This window comes from Plenodomus lingam, assembly GCF_022343315.1.
Source record: "Plenodomus lingam strain CAN1 chromosome Unknown contig_3, whole genome shotgun sequence".
Classification (NCBI taxonomy): Eukaryota; Fungi; Ascomycota; class Dothideomycetes; order Pleosporales; family Leptosphaeriaceae; genus Plenodomus; species Plenodomus lingam.
The window spans coordinates 173,683-198,094 of record NW_027093944.1 but is presented as its reverse complement, the minus strand read 5'-3'; the positions used below and the strand labels follow the sequence as shown (position 1 = coordinate 198,094).

Here is a 24,412-nt window from a genome sequence, read left to right as displayed (position 1 = left end):
AACACTATACCTTTGCAGCAGCAGCAGCAGCACTGGCAACAGCCACCTTCTTCCTCGGCTGTGTGGCCAGCCCTTTCATCAGCAGCAGCGGTATGACATCTGTGGATTTGTTGCGCATTAGAACCTTTCTGCACACGGGACACTGAGAGCGCTTCGTTTCCCCGGGACCGGCACGGTTTTCGCCTGCGATGAGGGCTTCCATGAGACATGTGTGGCAGAAGAGATGGCCTGGCCATTGTCAGTATACAGTGTAGCGAGAGCGGAGAGGCAGGTATACCACATGCGGTGGCAGAGAGATCCGTCGGACTGTCCATGCAGATGACACAGGTGAAGGTGTTGAACGTCGACTTCGTCTCTTCTGGCTTGGCCTGGGCTTTGACGGCATCGAGGCGCTGCTTTTGCAGGACTTGGGCTACTGGTATGGAGTCGTCGGTCAAATCCACCTCTTCTATCTCTTGTCCCTCTGCAGCCTCTCCAACACGTCCCCCATTTCGTCTTGCCCGCTTCGCAGAGGGGCCTGGCGATGACGATCCGCGCTTTCTTCGCCGGGGCGGCGAGTCGGGCGTGGCTGTGAGGTCGACGTATCCGTTGGACAGGCGGCCAGATTGCTGTGCATCCTGTCCGTTCGCGCGCGTGTTGGGTGGCATGTTTCGGACAGCTCGAACACGACTTGGTGCTGGTGGGGAGGGCCGATAGACAAAGGGCGAATATCGGCCGTGGTCAAGGCCTGCTGGGTTGAGGATGCTCTCGAGGAAGTTGGACGTGCTCGACGGCGGTGGCGGTGGCGGCGGCGTGGGTGCGTGGTAGTCGTCAATGCGCGCCTCGTTGTAAAAGGGACAAGGCGAGCCGGGCTGATCGGGCCGGTAAGCAGGCAGTAGGTTGTCGAGGAAGTTGGCGTCGTGACCTGTCAGCGGTGACTGCGAGCTGCTGTCGTGGGGGGCAACGGTGAAGTAGAGGGGGTCGCTGGGGTGCGGAGGGGCAGCTGTGTTGGTGTGCTCAATGCCGTCGAGGTGGTCGAGGTGGTCGAGGTGATGGGGTTGGGGGGGCTGGTGAGTGAGGTGTGACGGCATGGTGGCAGCAGAAGGGGAAAAAGAGACAGCCGTCGTCGTTGGTATGCTTTGTATGAAGTCGGGTAGTTACGGTACTTACCCACCAGCACTACCTCTCGCACGTGATATGGTCCTGGGATAGCTGCGTGTGTAGGTACTGTGTAGTCTTGGGTAGTGTGAACGGGGCCGGGGGCCTCGAATTGCTGTTCACAGTGTAATAACAGTACATACTATAGTACACACACACACACACACACACACACACACACACATACACACACACACACTCCTCCTTTCCCCCAGGCGATGGCACTGCCACCATGCAATGCCGTGTCATGGATGCGTTCGTGGCGTAACCATAGGGCTGAACTGCCCCATGTGGCTGACGGGGCGCCAAGCCTTGCAAGTCCAAAAACTAGTCAATCATGACGAACCAAGTCTGCTCTGTCTCTATTCATCGTCATCTGGGCGGAGAGAGAGAGAGACTATTCACTGCCCAAGCGACATAAGACGGAATGCAGTAGTGAAAAGACTTTTTCTTCTTCTACTTTCCTCTTTTCACCTTCGACGCGATTATGCGCCGCACCCCATGTCGAACGTTTGCCGCCAATGTCTCCTCCCATCGATCCAAACTGGTAGCCCCGCCGCTCCCTTTCGCCGGCGCATCGCGATCATGTTTTGCCACAGCCCACGCAGCGACCGAACGAGGCAGTGAGGCCAAAGTGACCAGTCTCAATGGTATGCGACGACACCAAGTTCCATGACGGTCTTCGGCATATTCTGATCATCTCACAGTCCCCTCAAAGGCGCGCTTCAACCCCATTGGTGTACAACAACTCTCCAGCAAAATTCACTCCCAGGTCTTCCCTGGTGTCAGCACCACTGCTCCGCCAGAGCTCATCTCACTCTCAAAAGACCATCTCACTCGACATGAATTGCTGGGCAAGAACACCGACTCGACCCCGCCCGTGGGCTTTGACCTGCCCGACCTCCAGGGCACCACGCTCGACGAGCATTTCTACAAGCTGGGAATGGATGCGGCCGAACCATATCTGAGTATGGCGAAGAAATGGGCGTGGGCGAATCCCCCACCAAAACCACGCAAGTGGGTCACAAGGAGCGGCTGGACCAAATACAACGCCGACGGAACGACAGAGGCCGTAGAAGTGCCAGACGAGACTATGCTGACCTTTGACACCGAGGTCATGTGGAAGCAGACTTCGTTTGCGTGCATGGCTTGCGCAGTGAGCCCTACGGCCTGGTACGTCTGGCTATCGCCATGGCTGCTGGGCGAGTCCAAGTCGGATCGCCACCTCATTCCTTTGGGAGACATTTCGACGCCTCGGATCATTGTGGGACACAACATTGGGTACGATAGAGCTCGGATAGCAGAGGAATACAACATCCAACAATCCAAAAACGCCTTCATCGACACCATGTCACTCCACGTTGCATCAAATGGCATGTGCTCGCGCCAAAGACCGTCTTGGATGCAGCATAAGAAGAGTCAGGAAATGAAAGACAAAAATGCGACGGCCGTAGAGAATTCGGAACTATTGCCCATTCCTAACCAGGGGCCTGTACTTGACGATGAGGAAGAGTTGTGGATTAGCAGGAGCGCCGTCAACTCGTTGCGCGAAGTCGCAAAGTTTCATTGCAACATCACAATGGACAAGGCACAGAGAGAGTACTTTGGTGAATTGGATCGAGCGGGGATACGGGAGAAGCTCGACGAACTGCTAGACTACTGTGCCGGCGATGTCGAAACCACACATCGGGTTTATCAAAAGGTCTTTCCCATCTTCATGGAGACTTGTCCCCACCCAGTCAGCTTTGCTGCCCTCCGCTTCCTCGCCGCCGAGATATTACCAGTCAATGAGACATGGGATGCCTACGTGAAGAATGCCGAAGCGACCTATCGCAAACTTGATGATGCCGTCAAAGAACGGCTTGTTGCACTCACCGACAAGGCCCTGGAGGTCAAGGAACAACCCGAAGTATACAACAACGATCCATGGTTGAGCCAGCTGAACTGGTCAGGCCAGGAAATTAAAATGGCCAAAGGCAAGAAGAAGGGAGACCCACCTCGACCAGCAGCACGGCAGAAAAAGCCGGGTATGCCCAAGTGGTACAAGGACTTGTTTACGAGCAACACTGCGCCGTTGAATTTGACGGTGCGCACACGCGTAGCGCCCATCTTGTTGAGGCTGGCATGGGATGGATACCCTCTCGTCTGGTCAGACGTGCACGGTTGGACCTATCAAGTTCCCATGGACGAGGTCTTTGCGTACAATAAAAACGGGCTACAAGAGTTGGACATGTCAGAAGAAGAAAACCTCAAGCTGCGCGACGACACAGCACATCGTTACTACAAGATACCTCACAAGGACGGGCCCCAAGCACGCTGCGCTAACCCCCTTGCCAAGGCCTATCTGGCCTATTTTGAAAAGGGCAGGCTAACTTCAGAGTATGCCTACGCCAAGGAAGCTCTCGAAATGAATGCTTCGTGCTCCTACTGGATCAGTGCGCGTGACCGAATCATATGGCAAATGGTCGTCTACAACGCCGAAGTACCCAAGGCTCCCAAACTCGCTTCTGCATCGGGCGAAGGACGAGGAAAGAAGGTTGGCTTCATTCTGCCTCAGATCATACCCATGGGCACCATCACGCGGCGCTCTGTTGAGAACACTTGGCTCACCGCTAGCAATGCAAAGAAAAACCGCGTTGGTTCGGAACTGAAGTCCATGGTGCGCGCACCAGAGGGCTACTGCTTCGTCGGTGCCGATGTCGACTCTCAGGAACTTTGGATTGCGAGTCTCATTGGCGATGCAACCTTCAAATTACACGGGGGCAACGCAGTAGGCTTCATGACCCTCGAGGGCACCAAAGCCGCAGGCACAGATTTGCATTCGCGAACAGCCGGTATCTTGGGCATAAGTCGTAACGCCGCCAAAGTCTTCAACTATGGCCGCATTTATGGTGCAGGCCTCAAGTTCGCAGCCACCCTGTTACGACAATTCAATCCTACACTGACCGATGAGCAAACCCTCAAAACAGCAAACGATTTGTATCAGAATACCAAGGGTAAGAAGACAGTAAGGAAACAACTACACGAACGACCCTTCTGGCGTGGCGGCACCGAATCCTTCGTCTTCAACAAACTCGAAGACTTCGCTGAGCAAGAACGACCACGAACCCCCGTCCTCGGCGCCGCCATCACAGAAGCCCTCCAGCGCCGCTACCTGACCAGGGGCGGTTTCATGACATCCCGCATCAATTGGGCTATCCAATCTAGCGGCGTCGATTACCTGCACCTCCTTATCGTGTCCATGGATTTCCTCACCCGGCGGTACAACCTCGATGCCCGCCTCGCCATTACCGTACACGATGAAATTCGGTACTTGGTCGCTGATAAGGACAAGTACCGTGCTGCCATGGCCCTGCAAGTCGCCAACCTCTGGACACGCGCAATGTTCAGCCAACAAATGGGCATCAACGAACTCCCTCAATCGTGCGCCTACTTCAGCGCTGTAGACATTGACAAAGTGCTCCGCAAAGAGGTAGACATGGATTGCATTACCCCAAGTCACCACACGCCCATTCCGCACGGCGAATCCCTCGACATTCTCTCCCTGCTTGAAAAAGGCAGCGAAGCCCGTCTCGACCCGAGCCTTACGCCCATGTCCCCACCCACGCCCGAAAAATACGCGCACCTATATAAACCCCGTATCCCGATCATGAGAACCCTAGAAGGCAGCAATACCACTTCCCCCACCGCACTCGCCTATCTCAAAGCCCAAATTTCGTCTGACGACAACGAGTTACGCGACATTTGTAAGCCGCTACGTGCAACGCCGGTGCGCAAGGGGAAAACGAATGAAGGGCAGGACAAGGATGTAGCAGCCGAGCAAGAAGACATCGAGAAGAGCGTTAGGCATTACGAACAAATGGCCAGGCTTCTGCCGACTGATACGCGAACATGGACAGAATATCATGAAAAGATGGGCAACGTGGGCGGTCGTGGTGTGGGTGTCAGTGGTGCCAATGTAGTGAGACGGAATGTAGGTAAGAATTTGGGCGTTTGGGGCAATTATCCAGTGCATGCGAGGAGTACAGGGCAAAAAGCCGTTAGGGTATGATGTTAGGGGGTTTTTTTTTTTGACGCGGTCTCAGGACTTTTGTATGATATGAACAGCTTTTAACGCATTTTGGGGGAGTAAACTTTGTTCGACTCAAACTTGGGGGTTTCTCTTGGTCTTCTTCACATTAGTATCTACTTTGGTATCTATTTTAGCTACATGTAATCTATGTTAGGACAGTCAACGCAGGCAGGCAAGCAAATGGTTGCTTGTGATAACTCACAGACGGCATTTGGAGGGAGATGTGATACTTTGTTCCTCTCGGCAGTCGACGTCTCGACTTTGGCTTACACTAAGCATGCGTAGCGTGTAGTCAAGCCAATCAGCGATGCCATTTTCTGCGTATGCATCTGCGGGGTTTATCGCGGCTCGGTCCCAGCGATGCCTTTGCCTCTCTCCACATTACCAAAACTAATCAGCCTTCCACGCGCCGACACATTCTCGCTTCAATGACATCTATGATTCTTCGGCATGTCCAGTCCTAATACTGAGACCCGGGAGGTCAAGCGACCACGTCAAGCCTGCCTGAATTGCCGGTAAGTCTCGAGGAGCTGACATGGCCCGTGCGTCCGCCTGTACCGGGTATCCACCCAGCATTATCAACTGGCATGAAGGATCCCAACCAGCTGATGACATGCGCATAGGCGCAAGAAGGTCAAATGTCATGGCGAGCGGCCAACTTGTAGCTTTTGTGCTCGGCTGCTTCAAGAGTGCATCTACCCAAGTCCGCGGTGGGCCATGAGTTCAGTGGACAAGCCAAATTCAAAGCGCGCTGCTACGGAAATATATTCAAATGTACCTAATCCATGTCAATGCCGTATGAAATCAAGCCTCTAACAGCCTCATAGCATGGCCTGGACTCACAAGTATCGCCTACGGAAACGTGGTCGAACCCATTTCATCACAATCTGAATAGGTACTTTCTTTGGAACTTCGATGGCCGGCTATTGGTTCTGACAAGCATACTTCCTTCAGCTCCCAGGACTATACTGGAGACCAAGGTCAAGCCAATCTATCATCTTCAGCAAATTCACATTTCTCCACTATGGGCTACGGCAATCTTCCTTATTTTACCGCAAATGGATCCTTAGCTTCAGCCCAGTATCAGTCAATCTCGACTACGTAAGTGAACCCCATTACTCCCTCAAGGCACTGATCTCACCTTCATTGGCATAGGGCTGATCCGACGATTCTACCTCCTCCACACGTTGTAACTTCCACGATCAATCTTTATTTCGAGTTATGTCATGATCAACCATATTGTTTTTTTCATGAGCAGACGTTTCGACACCAGTTAACGAGCAACCAATTACCACACTACCTGATCTTCGCCGTACTAGCTATTTCCTTGCGTTTTTCGCCTGATCCCTTCTATAGCAGTAATCCTCACATGGCCGCCAAGTATGCTTCAAACGCGTGGAAAGAGGTTGAACGGCAATGTTTTGATGATGAAGATGGCATGGATTACCGATTAGTTCAGGCTGCAACTTTGCTAGCACTCTGGGACTTTTTAGGTATGCACCATCTTGTTCTCCCAAGCCGGCCGGTGCGCAGCTTACCGAATACTAGCATGCAAGCATGAGACTGCCTGGATCAAGCTCGGGGTAGCTGTGAGTATGGCTCAAGCCCTACATATGACAAAAGAACCCGACAACACATTATGCTTCTCAGCACAAGAGGAACGTCGCCGTACCCTATGGTCAATCTACTTATTTGACAAGATGGCAACATGCGGCAGAGACCGACCGTCCCTGTTCCGAGATCAGACCATCGATCTCCAGTTGCCTTGTTCGGATACCTCTTTCTGGATGTCGACACCCGAAAAGATTGTTACGTTGGAAGGCTTCAACAGCTTGGAGGATTCACAAATTCGAAATCTCGCTCCATCAGCCCTGACTATTGTCCTGGCTTCCATTTTGAGTCAGACATCAAATTATGCGTTCAAACACAACAAATCGAGTAATCAAAAGCCGCCTTGGGATCACACTTCTGAGTATCAAGTCATATGCTCACAGTTGACGCGCTTTGAGACGCTCTTTGACTCTTACGGGGATATACAGGAGCAAATCCTGGATCAAGCAAAAGCTTTCGATGGATGTGGTTTGCAAATCACCGAATCACTGATATTTGCTTATGTCCTCTATAACCTCTGTCATTGTTTGTTGCAGCATCCGTTTCTGCTTCGACGTCGACTTGAAGAGTGCTCCTTGACGATACCCACTCGGTTTTTCGCGCGGGCTATCGAGAGCGGTTCCAACCACGCCCAGGAAATCAGCCGCACCTTGACCAACGCAGCGAGGGCCAAGTACAGAGTTTCCGCCACAATATTGGGCTACTTCTCGCTTGTTGCAGCCTCAATCAATGGCCTATTTCAGCACTCGGCCGACGAGACGACCCGTATGAGGTCGGCGGAGGCTCTTGCAGGAAACTTGGCCCATATAGAAGCCAAGGCAAAACACTGGAAAACCTCGGCTCGTATGGTATGTCATTTTCCTCCTCACCAACAACAAACAGCGCATTGTTATTAACAGATACACCAAGGTCGCCACCCTCACGCACTTCTCCCGCGAATCCGCCCGCTACTCTCCTTTGATCGACACCTCCTTCCAGACAGTCCCACTGACCGCAGCCGACATCGAACTCCTCTACTCCCTCTGCGACTATGGCACCATCTCCTCGAGCCGAACGAAGGACATTGCTCTCTTGAACACTAATGAAACCACACCCACTCCCCTCAATCTAGACCCCATGCTAAACAACGCCGCTTCTGCAGACACCTACAGCAACTTTGAGAACCTCGAAGACTTTAGCGGTCTCATCGAGGGCATCATACCGCAGTTTTTCGACCATACGAATGCTCGCACCGTCTTGGATGATTTCTCGTCTGCGCTTGGCCAGTTTGGTGGCGCGGACTGTTCGGCCTCGGGTCAGGGATGGGATTTTCACAGTTGACGGGGTGTTTTTCTTTGGGGGTATTTCGACACGTCGGAAGCTTGTGTGATGTATAATATACATCACACCCCTCGTTTCCAGGCGCTTGTTCATTTCTATTTTTTTTTCCTACTCTTTGAAGATATCTTACGCGGAGATATACATATACCCACTTATCTTACCGCATCCGATAGGCTGGGACTCACTTCACATTTCACCCCGCTTTTTCTCCAGAATTACGCCTGCTGAGATAAGTTTTGTTTGATGTTGCAAGGCAATATACCCTCGTTTACTCGCATACTACTGCCCGTGATATTCAAACGTTCACCTGTGAATTACTTTGGCATCTGAGGCCTTGGTCTACCCGCGGTATCTGGATACCGCTGGTGTTTTTGGTAGAGGGGTTGGTGGAGTTGCTGGGTTGTGTTGGGGTTTGGTGTGTGAGCGGAGAGTATGGATGGGAATGGGAATGGGGGGGGGGGGTTTGGGGGTACTATGCAAAGGAAAATTGCTTAACAATACATTTATCAGAACGTGAAATCCAGGACCTTGCTGTAATTATCTTGGATACGAGACCTGGGGAGGGGGGGGCCAAGTGTCGATTGTAGGGTTGATGGGACCCGCACATAACATGGACAATCACGAACTCACGTGCTTCCGTGTGTGTCTTGACGTCACTATCCTTGCTTCAACTCAACGCTGGTCGCGCGGCAAGTATTTTTCAATGTTGCAACTACAAGATCTTGTCATGTCCCAGTTCCCGTTACGACAATTCGGCCAGGTATTGCGCAATGCTACATGGAAGGTTCACTCTCGCCGGACATCTGACTTGCCTCACACTTCTACAACCAAAGTGCCTCACACCTCCTCCTCCTCCTCCCCACCCACCGCAAACATGACATCCACACCAACCCCCTACCCGACCAAAGCCTACACCCCCCGCTACCCAAAATGGCCCTACTCCCCCTCCGACTTCCAACGCACCGACCCAACCCCCGACGCCCTCTTCTACCACCACCCCCGCCTCGTCACCCACATCGACGACGCCGCCATCACCCGGCTAACAGCCTACTACGCCGCCGCGCTGCCCCAAACCGGCACCCTGCTCGACCTCTGCACAAGCTGGAAATCCTTCTACCCGCCCTCCCTCCACACCGCCATCCACTCCCACCACCTCACCGTCTACGGCCTCGGTCTCAACGCCCTCGAAATGCAACAGAACCCCGTGTTCCGCGACCAGGCTCACTGGCGCGTCTTTGACTTGAATGCCCCGCCGTATCAGGTCCGCGCTGCGTGGCCGCAGGTGCAATGTGCGTTTGATGCGGTGACGTGTGTGGTTAGTATAGATTATTTGGTCGAGCCGCTGGAGGTGTGTAGGGGCTTGTTGGATGTGACGGCCGAGGGTGGGCGGGTGCATTTTGTGCTTAGTAATCGGTGTTTTGCAACTAAAGTGGTGCGTAAGTGGATGATGTTGGATGAGCAGGCGAGGCTCGAGCTTGTTGGAGGTGAGTTTTGCAGACTTTATATTGGGGGTTTTTTTTTGCCTGGGTGACTTAACGGTGATGCTTTTTTCGGGGAGTGAAGACTTGTTCGCTAACTTTGCGTGAAACTTTCAAAAGATTACTTGCATTTTTCTGGCTGGCAGCATGTCGAAATCGTTGACTTGTGTGCGCGCGACGAGGCTGGGAAGAGGATCGCGGATGACACAGGGAGGGTGGTGGTTCGAGATGCAGGATTGCCGGATCATTTGGATCCGTTATGGGTAGTAAGAGCGAGGAAAGGGGATGTGGAATGAATCCTGTTTGACATTGAAAGAACGGGGCTGGATCTCCAATACAAATCCCAGGTTGCAATCATACTTGGCCTGATACCTGCAATTCGTAGCATCAGCGTATGTCACCTTACTTCCACCCTTACAGTATGCCACCGCCATCCCCGCCAACTCCCCTACCTTATCTACTCACCCCAACCTTCCACCAACCTTCCCCATTCCCCATCATGCATACATCCATAGCCTACACTCAGTAGCCCACAAATGCAGTCGTCACGCGACCGCACACGGGGTCTGCGTGCATGTGGCATGTATGTGCCTGTATACTATGCTGTACCATACCATCCTCTTCTGCAATGTATGTGGGGAGCGTAATGATTGGCGGTAAATATTGGGGAAATGGCAAAGCGAAGAACGACGGGAAAGGTAACGAGAAGCGGGGAATTGGGGTAAGTAGATTGCAAGAACATGGGCATGGGATTAGTGGTGCGAGGTTGGGGGGTAGGTAGAAGAGGGGGATTGGGGGATGAGTGGGGAGTGTGAGAGGTATGTAATTGAGGGGGTGTGGCGTGGCGATGTAGTGGGTGGATTATGAGTATGAGTATGGTATGTGGGGATGAGAAGAGTTTGGGGGTACTTTTGTTTTGCTTACTTGCTTACTTTTCATGATTAAGGCTATGCGGACAAGTATTTCACGGTAGTGAGAAGGCATCGGGAAACAGCCAGAGAGCATGAGACGATGGGTTCGTGATGCTATCCATCATTGCACCATCTTGTGTTCGCCAGGAGTTTGTATACACAAGTACTTTTTCGCAGTGATAGTTGTATGTGAGGAACTGCATTTTGCTTTGCGCAAACATGATGATTTGTGTAACCTGACGCCAAATCCCCAATCTACCGACTATATGCTTATAAACATGATGACTAACGAAATTACGACCGTGAGATACTTTAATCAGAAGAAAGTCAAAACACGCCGAGCCCCATGTCGCAATCGTCCACCCCAGCGGAGTATTACTCACGCGCTAAAAAAAATGCGCCATAATAATGCAGTGTACCTTCATCGCTTTGCCAAATCCCAGTGTTCACTTACGTGTGCAAAATTTAAAAAAAGTCCCCTCACGTTTGCCTCTCTTTAGGAACTAATCAGCCCTTTAGAAGTCCCACAACGTGCCAAAGGCATGCAAACCAGCGACCTGACAGCCTTGCATCATCTCATCGTTGCCCTGCTTATTACTCGTGATGAAGATGACTTCGGCACCAAACCGGGTCCACGTATCTTTGAGCAACTCCATGGTATCCGGGCGACCCCCGCGTTTCTTCGAGTCCCAGAGGATCATGCGTTCCGGCTCGATATTGTTGTGGATGAGGCCGGAGATGGTAGGGCCAAAGGTGCGTTCCTGGTCGGACCCGATCCAGATGAGGAACCAGTCTTTGCTTTGGATGCAGGTCGAGAGGGCGGCGCCGATACCAGTTCCGGTGCAGATACGGATGCCGCGCTTATACATTGCAGAGGCGTGACCAACGGCCGCTGTGAGGGTGTTAGTGTGTGTGGGATAGAATAAGGTAAGATTAACGCACCGAACTTGAGTTCTCTGGTCCAGAGTGTCTTAGGAGGGTTGTCGACGAGGCTCTTTGTGAAATCGCCCTGGACACCGCAGATCATGTAGTGTGTGCCTGATTTGCGCCCTTCGCTGATGATGCCAAAGGCGTGGTATTCCATGACGGCTGTGCGACTGACGCGTCCTATCAAGCCTTGTTGCATGCCGCGGTTGAATTTGAGGACTGCCACTTTGGGTGAGGGGATTTCAACTTCGACTGGAACTTCACGGAGAGTGGCCCATGGAAGGAGCACGCTATATGCTATTAGTCCAGAGCTATTGGTTGAAGGTGGGGTACCTACAAGACTGTAATAAACACGGCGAACCATAGTTCTTGGGCACTGAGCAGTGAGTTGGCACTGTTGTCCCACTGGCCGGTCTTGATGTCATATTGATTGCCCAGGATGACGAATACCCAAGTCATCTGCTGAATTTTAGCGAAGCTCGCATGTCTTTAGTGTGAGTACATACTGCGACACCCAACCACCCGATGAAACGGTGGTACCTCTCGAACATGTTGTGGTGTGTGCTGAGCAGATATTAGTATCTGATTGAAAAAAATTGAGTGAGGGTACTGACTTGCGAATATACGGCAGCGCGCTGATGATTGAAATAATGATGAAGACATTAGTGATGATTCCGGTAGCGATGACAGAAGGATGCTGAATCGCGTGATAGCGGAGGATGTCAACGACTTTGTAAAGCAGCCATCTGCACATATGTCAGTGTGAACTCTGCGACCTTGGCTAGTCTACTTACGCAGCCGCAGATGAGGCACAACCCGAATGGATACCGCCAGCATGCTGTAGAGCGGACGTGACTGCCAATTTCATCCAAATCGGCGCCCACTGTCAACTTGTCAGTTACTCTCGTTCCAACATAGGTCAGAGGCCCACTTACACTGCGAAGGCCGTATATGGAGACCAAGTACAAAAACCGGAACCAAAGCTCATTCCGCATCATGATGGCCATGAGCAAGTTACCGAGTACCAAGGCACCCAGATGACTTGTTGCATAGGAAAAGTGACCTGTCGCAGCCATGACGATTCCAATCAAGTTCAATGAGACGACGAATGTGAAGAACTTCCGGTAGGTGTTGAACCAAAGGCAAGCAAGGACCCATCTGCTAACCTTGGGTGGCACAGGCTTTGCCTTGGGGACGACTGTCTTCAAATCTGCGGCAACGCTTGGTCTCCGCCCTTTGGGAAATTCCAACGACAGTTCTGGTTGGCTGGGGTTCGGTGTGATGCCCTCATGAACGGGCGTAAGGGGTAATAATGTAGATCTGGAGTCATGAATGGATCCATGCTTCTCATGTGATAGGTATACGGATGGTTGCGAAGGTACCATGGTCAAATTTGTCGTGCTGTCGCATAAACCCTTCTCCGCATCATCGAGGGTGTGGACACTACCACTGGCAGAGTGGTTTGGCTGAGGAAGGCTCATGCTGATAGCTCGTCGCTCTACTTGGAAATGTGTGTGCTCGGAGGGAGGAACCAGAATTGGTGATGTGGAGACGATGTGACTGGAAAAGCAGACCGCAGGGGGGTGATTTGAGTTGCTCAAGTACCTACACTTTGCCGGGAGAGGTGAGTCTTAATCAATCTTAAGAGCCAAGCCCCACCACTTGACAGGCTGTCTACGAAGGTACGTCAATCGATCGATATTTCCACATTCTGCGCCGCTGATATGCCGAGAGTACCTGGTAGTGAATCATCTGTGCAGTTGAAAGACGTTGCGCTATCACGAGGGCAACTGCCGTCCGGCTGAACCCTGTATCTGGGATGGTAAGACTCGGTCCGTCAAAGTGCATAATATGGGATGCGATAGTGATACCACGAAGTCACTTGCTCACAGACTCACAGTGGTGTCATTGATGATGCTACTGTACGTCCAGCAGAGGCCCCACTACCTACCTAGTCACAGGTAGCTGACTCGATCGACACGTTCCAGTCGATCAAACCAAAGAACAAGTTTATGCTCTGTGCGCATAGTTTGTATTGGTGTTTGATATGGTAACACGACAGCGCGGAGCCGTTCTCAGGGTTCACGTACCGACAGCATGTGGCCCTGGAGATTTCGGAGGATAGACACACGTCAGAATTCATTGCAGCTGGAATTGACGGATCCTCGTCACACATATCTTTAGCCCATATTCATGTACTGGGGTCTGGGTTGGCCGATGCGGCTATCACGTCCATGCTAGCTTCATACAGGAATATTGCGGCTCAAGCCCATCGGTCCGAAGTCCGCGAGCTGGTTTCGGCCTTGTACGCTGTGGGTGTCAATATTTTTGTGTGTTGAGTTTCTGACAGTCGCCAACTTACCGGTACACGTAGTAATGCCTAAACACACCAAGTGCTGGTGATCATAATTGCACTCTTATCTGACATGATGTCACTGAATATACCATCTATGAGGTTCCATCAGGGCATAGTTCATATAGACGATGAGAGCCGACAATCAATGTAGATGAACGTGGGGTCATTCGTCCCGGGTCAGATCTGGTTTAGCGTATATCCCCTTCACAACGTCCACTCGTCTATCATTGCTTGAATCGCGCACAACGTTATTCCATATCCTGCATTTTCTTGGATTCAAGAGATCCTCGCGCAGATTTCGCATCGCTCGTATCCATGTGGATCTGGGCTCGATAAGAAAAGGGGAACCGAGACGTTCTGATGGGCTGTGCGCGGAATGTACGAGGTCGAAAATAGCCGATTGTGCATACAAGGAACGGTACTATGGTACCGCCTGTTCGAGTGTTGGTGGCTTTGATACGAAGCCTGTCAGCAGCCGTAGTCGAGTGGCTCCACGGCGCTACTGTGGTCTGTAACGTGATCCACCACCGAGCGCCCACCCCCACCGAGCGCCCACCAACACCAAAATCCACCACCCACTAAATAAGGATATTGCGCCACCCACAATAGCTATTATTACAAGATTTCTTAGAGTTGCGATTATTAGATCTATTAGAGTAGATTAAATATTTTAGATTATATAAGCAGCTTTTTAGGGGGTCTAATTAGGCGCCTATGCTATAAAGTTACCTCTACTACTATATCCTCTTCTACTAGCTCCTTATTAACCACCTTAGCTAGTATAATAGTAGGAGGCTTAAGGATTTACCTCTTACCTATTTAGGACGTTTTAATATTATTTTAGAGTTACTTTTCTAGTTACTTAGTAGTTTTCTACTTATTACGTGTAGTAGCTTTTTAGGTAGCTTTCTTCTCCTACTCCTTCTTAGTAATTACTTAATTTAGGTAATACTCCTCTATAAGTTAAGCTTTAGTAAGCTTCTATTACTTATAAAGCTTAATTACCTTACTTTTTTAGTATTATAGCTTTTATTCTTTAAGGTTCTTTTACTTTTAAAGTTTAAATACTTACTTTACCTTTAATAGTAAAATAAATTAGGCACTACTACTATAATTATTATTAGGGGGTAATAATAGAGGTTTACTACGCTTCCTACGCTTCTTCTTATTAGCTAGGGTAGCCCTTAAGTGTTTATTTTTATAGTTAAGTAGAGTATTTCTTACTAATATAGTATAGATTATCTAGCTAAGCTTCTTTAACTATTTATTATAGATATTAATTATAGTATTATAGAGTAACTACTCTATCTTTCTCTAATTACTTATACTTAATATTAAGGTTATACTATTACTTAAAGAAGACTAGTTACTATTATTTATAGGTGCTTTAAACCTTAAAAGGATAATATTAGGGTTAAGTAGTAAGATACCTATTACTTTAAAAGCTATTAATATTAGCTTTTCCTTAAAGGTATTGCTCTATATAGTATTAAATAACTAGTAGAAATCTCTCTTAGTAATACTTGTAAGCCCTTAGGAGCTATCTAGAAAACTAGATAGTTAAGCTTTATATAAAGCTATAAAGGGAGCAAATACTATAATATTAAGTAGCTAAAGGGTATAAGTGCTATAAGGGGGATATATTATAAGTAGGATCTTATATTTATTATAGTACTTAATAAACTCTATTATTATATAAGATTTATAGCTATTAAGGATAAGGAGCTAGTATAAAGTATAAGCTTTAGCTTTTATCTTATAATTAAACACCTCCTTAAGCTAGGATACCCCTAGGGTGTAGCTTATCTACCTACTTAGTAATCCTATAAAGAAAGCTTAGTATTATAATAGGTTAAAATCTTATAACTAGGTATCCTATAGAGCTCTAGATTAGGACTAATAAATAAGGGTAGAGGTAAGAGTAGTACTATTAGCGCATATGCAAGCTATAGTAGTAATCTACTCCCTATTACTATCCTAGAGTATAGCTCTAATCTTTCTTTACTTATAGGCGCTCTTATTAAATATATATTTAGTTTTTAATAGTACTCTAATAAGAAAACCCTTCTTATCTATATTATAGATATACTAACTCTTAATATTATATTACTCTATTTTTTAATATAAAAGCTTAAAGTATAAGTTATACTTAAAGGTAGAATTAGCTTTAAAGTAGTTATAATTAAGCCTAGTAGCCTAATAGGAGATAAGATTAATATTATAGTAGTTAATAAAGCGCTATACCTAATTTTTACTTACTAGATTCCTTATTATTTTAGTTATAAAATTTTAAATAATAGTCTATATAGGGGGTAATCCTTGCCTATAAAGCTCTTAAATATACTTTATAAGCTTACTTTCTTATATAGTATTAAGTATTTAACTATTTAGTAGAGTAGTAGTATATACTTACTAAATTTTCTAGTAGCGTCTAGATAAGGTTAACTATAAGTAACTATACTTTTCTACTATTTCTAAGTATATAAAATCTTCTCTAAGAGTTAAGGATTTAATTACTATAAGCGCGTTATTAATAGGTGCTATAGTTGTTAAGAAATTTAGTGTTGAAAATTTGGTGATTTTGGTGTTAGTGGGCGCTCGGTGGGGGTGGGCGCTCGGTGGTGGATCACGTTATTCTTCAAGGGCCGGCCAAAAGCCTCCACTGATCTTCCCAGATCTGCACACGGGCCGCAATTCGGATGCCCCAATTCCGGTAACCACGCGTACCGCTATCCAGGAATAGATGCTTTGCATCCTCATTGTATAGATAGATAGTCAGACCCACGAGCGACCAAGGCCATCAGATGCGGCGATTTCGTCTCATCGAAAATCAGCCAGTGCAGAACAGATGGGCCACGAGGATGGCCAAAGAAACAGCACGATTGAGAGGCATTTCGGCTCGAGCAACGTGCATATTTGGTTCTTCCTGTTGATGTGAAGCGTTGAGATGGCAAAGTAAGGTTGAGACGTCGAATGCTTCAACTGTTGAGATGGCCGCTTTGGTCTGCACCTGTACGGTACGAGTTTAGCGTCTTGGCATCCCTGGATCTCTTTCAAAGGTTGCGGTTCTCTCCCGCAGAGCCTTACAGCAACGCAAAGACGCACCGTCCAGCTAGCAAAAGATTGTTCTAAAAGTGAACACCGCGCCATGTCTGCCCCTAAACGTTTTCCATCGGTCACTGGTAGCTGCGTTTGTGGCACGGTTCGATATCGGCTGCTCACTTCTCCGCTCTACTGTTATGCCTGCCATTGCGCCGATTGCCAGAAGTCTTCGGGCAGCGCATTCGGCCTCCTCCTCAACATCGAGGTATCCAACATCCGTATTATCTCAGAAACCACGCCAGTAGCAATCGTTCGAGAAAAGAAGCCTGGACGCTTCGACCGGCATGTGGAATGTCCAAAATGCAAGGTGGCACTATGGAGCAACAACATTTTCGGCGAAGCTGTAGCCGACCTCTATGTGGGAACTCTGGATTATCCAAGTCTAATGGAACCTGATTTGCACATGTTCGTTGATACCAAACTGGACTGGGTGATTCTACCAGAGGGAACAAAGACAGTACCAAAAGACTATGATCCCAAAGCCTTTTGGCCGAAGAGTAGCCTCAACAGACTCGAACTATGTCTAAAAACAGCTGAAGAGATGAAAGAAAAGAAACAAACTGTAACTGTGGCTGCGACTGCGGCTGCAGCTGCAGCTGTAGACTCTCAAAACGGCAAACCAGCAGCCAACCATCAATCAAGATCAGATATGGAAGCGGAAGAGACAAGCGGTGAAGGCGAAAAGACACCGACAGCCGTAGAATACAGCGAGAAGGAAGTGGACGACGATGAAGCCTTCGAGGAAAAGTTCAAGGAGACTGAAAAGGTCCTCCAAGAACGCCTTGAAAGACTTCGGCTCAAGCTTGAAGAGCAGGAGCTGACGAAGAAAATGCGAGAAACTACCATCGAATAACGGAAAAACGCCTCGTAGCAGGAATCGAAGGTCCTACTGCGCACTAGCTTGCAGCTCCTCTTCATCCTGTTCGAGGTTTCAGCGACACGCACAAGGCAGGCCGGCTCCATCTACCTTGATGCCAACAGCACAATGAGGTCAGCAGCGACAAGCTCCAGTCGAACTTTTGATCTCTTTGACGAATAATATCGTTTCCTGTATAGAAGCAGCTACACCGCAACAGACTGAGGCTGGTCTGCATGGGTTCAATACCCGCCAACATGGTAAAATGAATAGATACTGCTAGATTTCACATGTGTAGTCTCCATGGGGTATGTTGTAGAATTTAGTAACTTGTTGTTAGGTCTTAGTCATGCCTAACGAGTTTCTTCTTCCTGTGGCCAAGCAGTGGAACAATCACTAGACTCTGGCCATCTCAGCTTTTCGGTGAAACCCTGATGGAAAACATTTTCACCCGTCAAAATGGAGGCCTGAGCAGCTTCCTACCTGTAGCAAGCTCTAGTAAGCTTTCCCGATGTGGCGGGATCGGCTGGTGCTAACTCGAAGTATCAACCATCAACTTGCCTAAAAAAGAGCAATCCCTGGTCAAACATGTCAATGCAGAGACAACACGAAGGGCTAACGGCACATCTGGCCACTAGCCTGCTAGTTCCCGTATTGTACCGAATTCGACCGGACCAGTGTTAAATCCTACCTCAGCTCCCACTACGGTACAAAACCGGTTTACAGTAGCCATATTTATCTAAAGTAGACCACAAAGTAGTTTAAGTATAAGAAGTAAACCTAAATAGGGTTTACTATACTATATATTCTATAAAGGTAAACCACTTTTTAGTTTATATATTATTAGTATTATATATATTAACTTTAGTGTCTATTTAAATATAGTTTATATAATATACCTAATTATAGGTTATATAGTAGATAGATATATAGCACCTAGGGGGAAAATTTAGTATAGATAGAGGGCACGTAGTAGGTATAATTTAGTAGGGTTACTATACAGGAACTAGTACTAGTAGATACCTAGGCGGTATAGGCGTGCAGCATACCGCTGCCTAGGTATACTATAATAATAACTAAGAGACTAGGTAGTATACCTAGTATATAAAATTATAATCTAAAATATCCTATAATAATAGGTTAGTAAGTTCTATAAAGCTACCTATTGTAACAACACTCCTATATTATAGTATAGTAGTATTACTAAAGATTATACTCTATATTATAAATATTCTAGGGTAAGTTAGTTACTTACACTATATATATTATAGGTTTTTTTAGTAGTATATTAGTTTAAAGTTAGGTATATGTATATATTATTATATATACTACATTATATATAGTAGTAAAGGGGTAGTATAATATAGTAAGCTTGTGTAGTATAGGATATATAGTAATATTATATTATATTATTTATATATACTAATATAGTATATATATATTATTTAACTTATATAGTTAGGACCCTCTTATATTATAATTATCTATAAACCTAGATGCTATTATTACTATTACTATTATTTAGCTCTCTTATACTACTACTATCTATATAAGGGGCATCTATAATAGATGCTCTAGTTTATATTAGAGACTACTATAATTTTAGGCCTTGTACTCTAGAAGTATTTCTCTTATTACTATTACCTTTAGCCTTAGCTTTAGTTATATAGTTGCGCCTAGCCTTTATATTCCTAACATGTGTATTCTTATAAGTCTATATTAGTAGAGTAGAATCTAAAGTCTCTATTAGAGAGTCTATAATAGTATAAGGTTAGCGTTATTATATATCTAGTAGTATATTATAGTTATCTTCTATAGGCGTGTTTTTATAAGTATCTAGAGTAGAATTATTTAGTTAGGCTAGTATATTATATAAATAGGTTTGCTTTTATAGTCTTATATCTAGCTATACTAGTACTTATTATAATCTAACACTACTAGCTAGGGGCACACTAACTATTAGGTTAGGATACTAACTCCTAAAAACGCTACTATTACTATCCTAGGCACCCTAGTCTTTAAAGCTAGTAATACTACTAGTATATTTAGATTAGGGTAGATATTATCTTTATATATATTTAATAGGATAAGGTAATACTAGCTTACTCCTAGCCTATAATAAGTCTTAGTTTAAATATTAGGGAGCGTTACTATAGAATCCTAACTAGGCTACTATATAGTTATAGTATATACCTAAACTACTATAAATAAAGTTAGAGGTTAGCTATTAGTATCTATATAGACCTTTATATATAATAGACCTCCCTAGGCTAGGGCCTTATAGGATAGTAAATATTTAAGTAATTAGGGTAGCAATATTATTACCTAGTATAGCATAATTATATATAATAGCTCCTTTATAATAGTAAGTTTAGTGTATTTAAAGAGGTAGATAATATACTTGCGTTTTAGTTTAGAGTGTTAGTTCTTATTCCTATATATCTAGGTCTACTATATAAGCTATTTTAATACCTATACTCTATTAAAATATCTAAAAAATAGATACTTAGTAAGGATAGTGTCCTATATATTAGTCTACTTAGAGTTAGAAATATAGCTAAATAGTTAGTCTTAGATTATATTAAAGTATATGTCTATAGCCTTATAGATACACTTATTAAGGTTATTAATACCCTTCTTACTAACTATAAATATATAGATCTATAGGGCAAACACTTTAGGTGTATATATTGCTACCTACACTATAATTAGATTATTACTTACTAATTTTAGCTATAGGCAGACACTATGCAGTTCTAGTATTTTGTGTAAATAGGATCTTAAATCCTATATTAACTGCAGGACAGTGTTAGGAACAAAGGCGGCGTTTATAGTAGATAAGGTTGTAAGTAAAGCTAATATATTATAAATATATTATTATAGATAGAAAGGGTATATTATTATATGCAACTCGTGCACTAGTGTTGTTGCTATTACTTATAACATATTATCTTTAGCTATATCTTTGTGCTAATATGCTTCTATAATATAGTTATTAAACAATAAGTTATTGTACTATAGTTATGCTATATTAGTGTAATAGAAGTGTAAAGAGGGTGTGCTAACGTGTTGCATTATATATGTGTGCAAGGGGTTAAGAATTAATTTAGAGTACACTAGATTATTATTATATAATTTATATATATTACTATAATTATATTATTATTACTTATTATAACTAACGCTAACAGGTTATATTAGCTTACGTAGATTTATACTATATCCTTTTATTTACCTACTCCTCTATATACTAGAGTACAACAGTCGCATTAATAGAGTAAGATATAAATATCTAGGAATACACTCTTACTAACCTATATTAGCTATATATAGTTTATGTTTACTAAAACATAGTTATTATATAACCTAGATTAGCATATAAGTTATACTAGACTAGGAATTAACGTAGATTAATATAGTAACTATAACACTATTTGAGAGGATAATATTACAAGTTACTAAATTTAGGGGTAATAACCTATCTACTATACTATAGTATTCTAAAAGTAGGGTAATCTATCCTTTAGATACCCTATTAACTATACGTCACACGTTAATATATTTTACTAGACTAGGCATAGAACTAATATATATTAGCTTAGGATAAAAAATAGGGCTATTATATACGTTAGTTAACTACCGCGAGATGTAGTAGTCCCTACTAAGGAAAGCCTAGTTATAGAAGAAGAGGCTCTTTATCTTTAATAGTATACTATTAAAGTTAAGATTATCTTTATAGAAGCTTTTGTTTAATTTAGTATTAATAAACTTATAATAGATATATTATATATAAGCATAATATAATAGGACATGTTAAATAAGTATATTATATAATTAAAGAATTACTCCTTTCTATATAGATAAATTTAGTAGTAACTAGATAACCTATATAAGGAGAAATAGATTACCCTCCTATATAGTAACCTGTAGAGAACTACGTATCTATTATAATATAGCAAGTTTGTATCTTAGATAGTATATCTTATAGTATAAAGCCCTTTAATAGTAGATAGTAATAAGCTAACTATACTATTAACAGGCTATCTTACCTAGACTACACTAGTTAGACTAGCTTTCTTTTATATAGAATAGTAGCAATACAGTCTTATAGTAGCCTAGAAACCTTTCTTAGAATATCCTTAGTCTATAAGGCTAACTAAGGTATAAGGAGAAGAAACTAATACTAAGTAAGGATTTAAGTAGAGCAGATTATCTAGGAGTAGCCTAAGCTAGTCCTACCTTTATTAGAAAGAGGTTAAAAGAGTCTCTATAACGCTTAAAAAGGCCACTATAAATAGTGTCTAACGCCCCTAATTTACTAGCCTATACTTATTTATAGTAAGAAACCCCTTTAATTATATCTCTATTATAAAGTCTTAAGAGATAGCTAGGTAAAGAGAACCTCTACTACTAGTAAGTAAATATTACTAAATACTCTAAAGGAAAGAAAGACTATAAGTAATTAAGAATATAAGGTTATCCCCTAATACTATATAGAGATTAAGTTTAGGTAGTCTAGGCCCTACTACGCCTATAATAGTCTAATCTGCACTAAGTAATACTAAAGATAGGTAGATAACCTATAGTTAGTAGACCTAAATAATTAGTCCTATAGTCTAGGACTACTACTAAAGAGAGGCCACTTTACTTTAACTCTAACTAACTCTACCTGCTAGTTATAAGTATAACTAGCGTACTAGTATAATTAACTATTCTTTAATATACCTACCTATATACTTATAATTATAAACTACTACGCCCTTAATAAACTAAAAGACTATATACTACTACTACTAACACTACCTATTAGCCTTATTAAGGATAGGTATAACTCCTTAGCTCCTATAGGGGTATAATACTAGCACTAGTTATACTATTATTTAGAAGCCTAAAGGTTACAATCCTTAGCCTTACTATAATAGTAACTACTAACTACTAGTCCTAATTCTAGCTAAGATTACTAATTTAAAATCTATTAAATAACTAGTTAAGTAAAGTGTTAAGTTTAGCTTAGGTCTAACTATCCTCTACAGAGACTATAGATCCTTAGGAAGTATAGGTATATACTAACCTACTACTTATCTATTATATAAACTATAGGCTCTAGGAGCTTATTAGATAGTGCTAAGTGTAACTGCTACTAACTATAACAACTCTTATTATAGCATTTATTAACTTAGAGGTACTACCTATCTTAATAATATTAATAGAATAATAATATAGAGAAGGTACTACCTTATTACCTTAAGTGTAAGCACTTAATAGGGACGTCTCCCTAAGTAATATAAAGATAGAGAGACGCGTGTATTACTATAACTACTTATTAGGTAGACTTAAGCTAGTTTTAATAACTAGTACTACGCCTAGTATAGTGTCCTTACGCTACTATAACCTAGCTAGTATCTAGTATATCTTAATCCCTTTAATACTAACTAACTTAATAAAATAATATTAAGGGAATACTATAGGGACAAGAATAGCTAGTATAAAACTATAGATATATTATTAGATAGGTAACTATCTATCTACTAAAGATAAAGTTAATAGTATTAGGAGCGCTAGGTAGACTTATAAGTTATTAATATATTAAAGTCTATAGTAGGATTAATTACTTATCTAAAGATATAACTACTATAGCCTTTAATAGAGTTGCACTAATTAATAATATAGTTAGACTGCAAGTTTATCTAAACTAGGTATTATAGCACTCTATTAAGCAGCTTTTATAGCACTCTAGTAAGTAGCTCTAGATTTGCGCCTGCGCAGGCAATATACCTAAGATATAAATTAGTAATCTATCTACTTACGTTTAAATAAGGTAAGACTTAGTTCTACTAAGATAAGTAAAAACTATAGGACTACGTAGATAATAAGCAGCTTAATTTAGCGTAGTTAAGGAGTAGCTTTAGATTTACGCCTACGCGGGTAATATACCTAACTATAACTTAGTGAATTATCTATTTAGTTTTAAATAAGGGAGACTTAGTTTTAGTAATATAGATAGCGTGTGTGGTTCTATATAGTTAATAAGCAACTTAATTTAGTGTAATTAAGGAGTAGCTTTATATATGCGCCTATATAGGCAACGTACCTATCTATAAGTTAGTAAACTATCTATTTATATTTAAATAAGGGAGACTTAGTTCTATTAAGGTTTTAGAGACTTTAGGACCACGTAGCTAATAAGCAACTTTAATTAGCGTAGTTAATAAGCATCTTTATATATACGCCTATATAGGTAGCGTACCTAACTATAACTTAGTAAACTATCTATTTACTTTTAAAAGAGGGAGACTTAGTTCTATTAGAGTTTTAGTAACTTTAGGACTGCGTAGCTAATAAGTAACTTTAATTAGCGTAGTTAATAAGCAGCTTTAACGCAAGAGGGGAAGAAGAAGCTATGCAAAGAAGGTAATAGGAGGGATTAATAAAGTAGATAAGGGGATAGGGGTGTTAAGGTTATAGAGGGATACGCTAAGTTACTACTTAATAGTAGAGTTCTATAAGGTAGATTATATAGTAAAGGTAAAGTAAGCTCCCTAACTACTATAATATTGCTATAGCATGTAGGATTAGACTTAGAGGTTTTTAAATTAGATATATATTAGTATTAATATTATAGTACTATTTATATAGATAATA

At 43.9% G+C, this 24,412-nt stretch overlaps 6 protein-coding genes across 6 annotated transcripts; 4 read left to right on the top strand and 2 right to left on the bottom strand.

The window, feature by feature from the left end:
* Positions 1–4: 4 nt before the first annotated feature.
* Positions 5–1,174, bottom strand: IAQ61_007475 (uncharacterized protein; the record flags this gene model as incomplete). The annotated part of the gene is made up of 2 exons (XM_003842345.2): positions 278–1,174; positions 5–228 (listed from the first exon to the last, which is right to left on the bottom strand). Exons 1-2 carry the CDS (start codon positions 1,068–1,070, stop codon positions 5–7), a joined length of 1,017 nt encoding a protein of 338 aa, XP_003842393.2. The 5' UTR covers positions 1,071–1,174.
* Positions 1,175–1,515: 341 nt separating this feature from the next.
* MIP1 (DNA-directed DNA polymerase gamma mip1) lies at positions 1,516–8,521 on the top strand. The gene is made up of 7 exons (XM_066097598.1): positions 1,516–1,787; positions 1,845–5,110; positions 6,037–6,104; positions 6,164–6,310; positions 6,566–6,702; positions 6,758–7,668; positions 7,730–8,521. Exons 1-7 carry the CDS (start codon positions 1,625–1,627, stop codon positions 8,138–8,140), a joined length of 5,103 nt encoding a protein of 1,700 aa, XP_065952095.1. The 5' UTR covers positions 1,516–1,624; the 3' UTR covers positions 8,141–8,521.
* Positions 8,522–8,664: 143 nt separating this feature from the next.
* Positions 8,665–10,336, top strand: IAQ61_007473 (uncharacterized protein; the record flags this gene model as incomplete). Its single annotated transcript, XM_003842348.2, has 4 exons — positions 8,665–9,624; positions 9,739–9,884; positions 9,966–10,010; positions 10,148–10,336. Coding segments are annotated over exons 1-4 (1,272 nt in total), but the record flags the coding sequence as incomplete, so codon positions are not given.
* Positions 10,337–11,044: 708 nt separating this feature from the next.
* IAQ61_007472 (uncharacterized protein) lies at positions 11,045–12,937 on the bottom strand (the record flags this gene model as incomplete). The annotated part of the gene is made up of 7 exons (XM_003842349.1): positions 11,045–11,421; positions 11,472–11,746; positions 11,794–11,915; positions 11,963–12,020; positions 12,071–12,202; positions 12,251–12,339; positions 12,392–12,937. The coding sequence occupies 7 exons, from the start codon at positions 12,935–12,937 to the stop codon at positions 11,045–11,047; spliced, it is 1,599 nt and encodes a 532-aa protein (XP_003842397.1).
* A 430-nt stretch (positions 12,938–13,367) lies between these two features.
* Positions 13,368–13,795, top strand: IAQ61_007471 (uncharacterized protein; the record flags this gene model as incomplete). The annotated part of the gene is made up of 2 exons (XM_066097597.1): positions 13,368–13,417; positions 13,519–13,795. The coding sequence occupies 2 exons, from the start codon at positions 13,368–13,370 to the stop codon at positions 13,793–13,795; spliced, it is 327 nt and encodes a 108-aa protein (XP_065952094.1).
* Positions 13,796–16,960: 3,165 nt separating this feature from the next.
* IAQ61_007470 (uncharacterized protein) lies at positions 16,961–17,767 on the top strand (the record flags this gene model as incomplete). Its single annotated transcript, XM_003842350.1, has 1 exon — positions 16,961–17,767. One exon carries the CDS (start codon positions 16,961–16,963, stop codon positions 17,765–17,767), a length of 807 nt encoding a protein of 268 aa, XP_003842398.1.
* Between the last annotated feature and the right edge of the window lie 6,645 nt (positions 17,768–24,412).

Excerpts from the sequence above, each read along its gene's own strand:
- MIP1 (XM_066097598.1), top strand. The coding sequence starts at position 1,625 with ATGCGCCGCACCCCATGTCGAACGTTTGCCGCCAATGTCTCCTCCCAT. Across the intron at positions 5,111-6,036 it reads CCAATGTAGTGAGACGGAAT|CATGGCCTGGACTCACAAGT; the intron begins GTAGGTAAGAAT and ends ACAGCCTCATAG. Across the intron at positions 6,105-6,163 it reads TTTCATCACAATCTGAATAG|CTCCCAGGACTATACTGGAG; the intron begins GTACTTTCTTTG and ends TACTTCCTTCAG.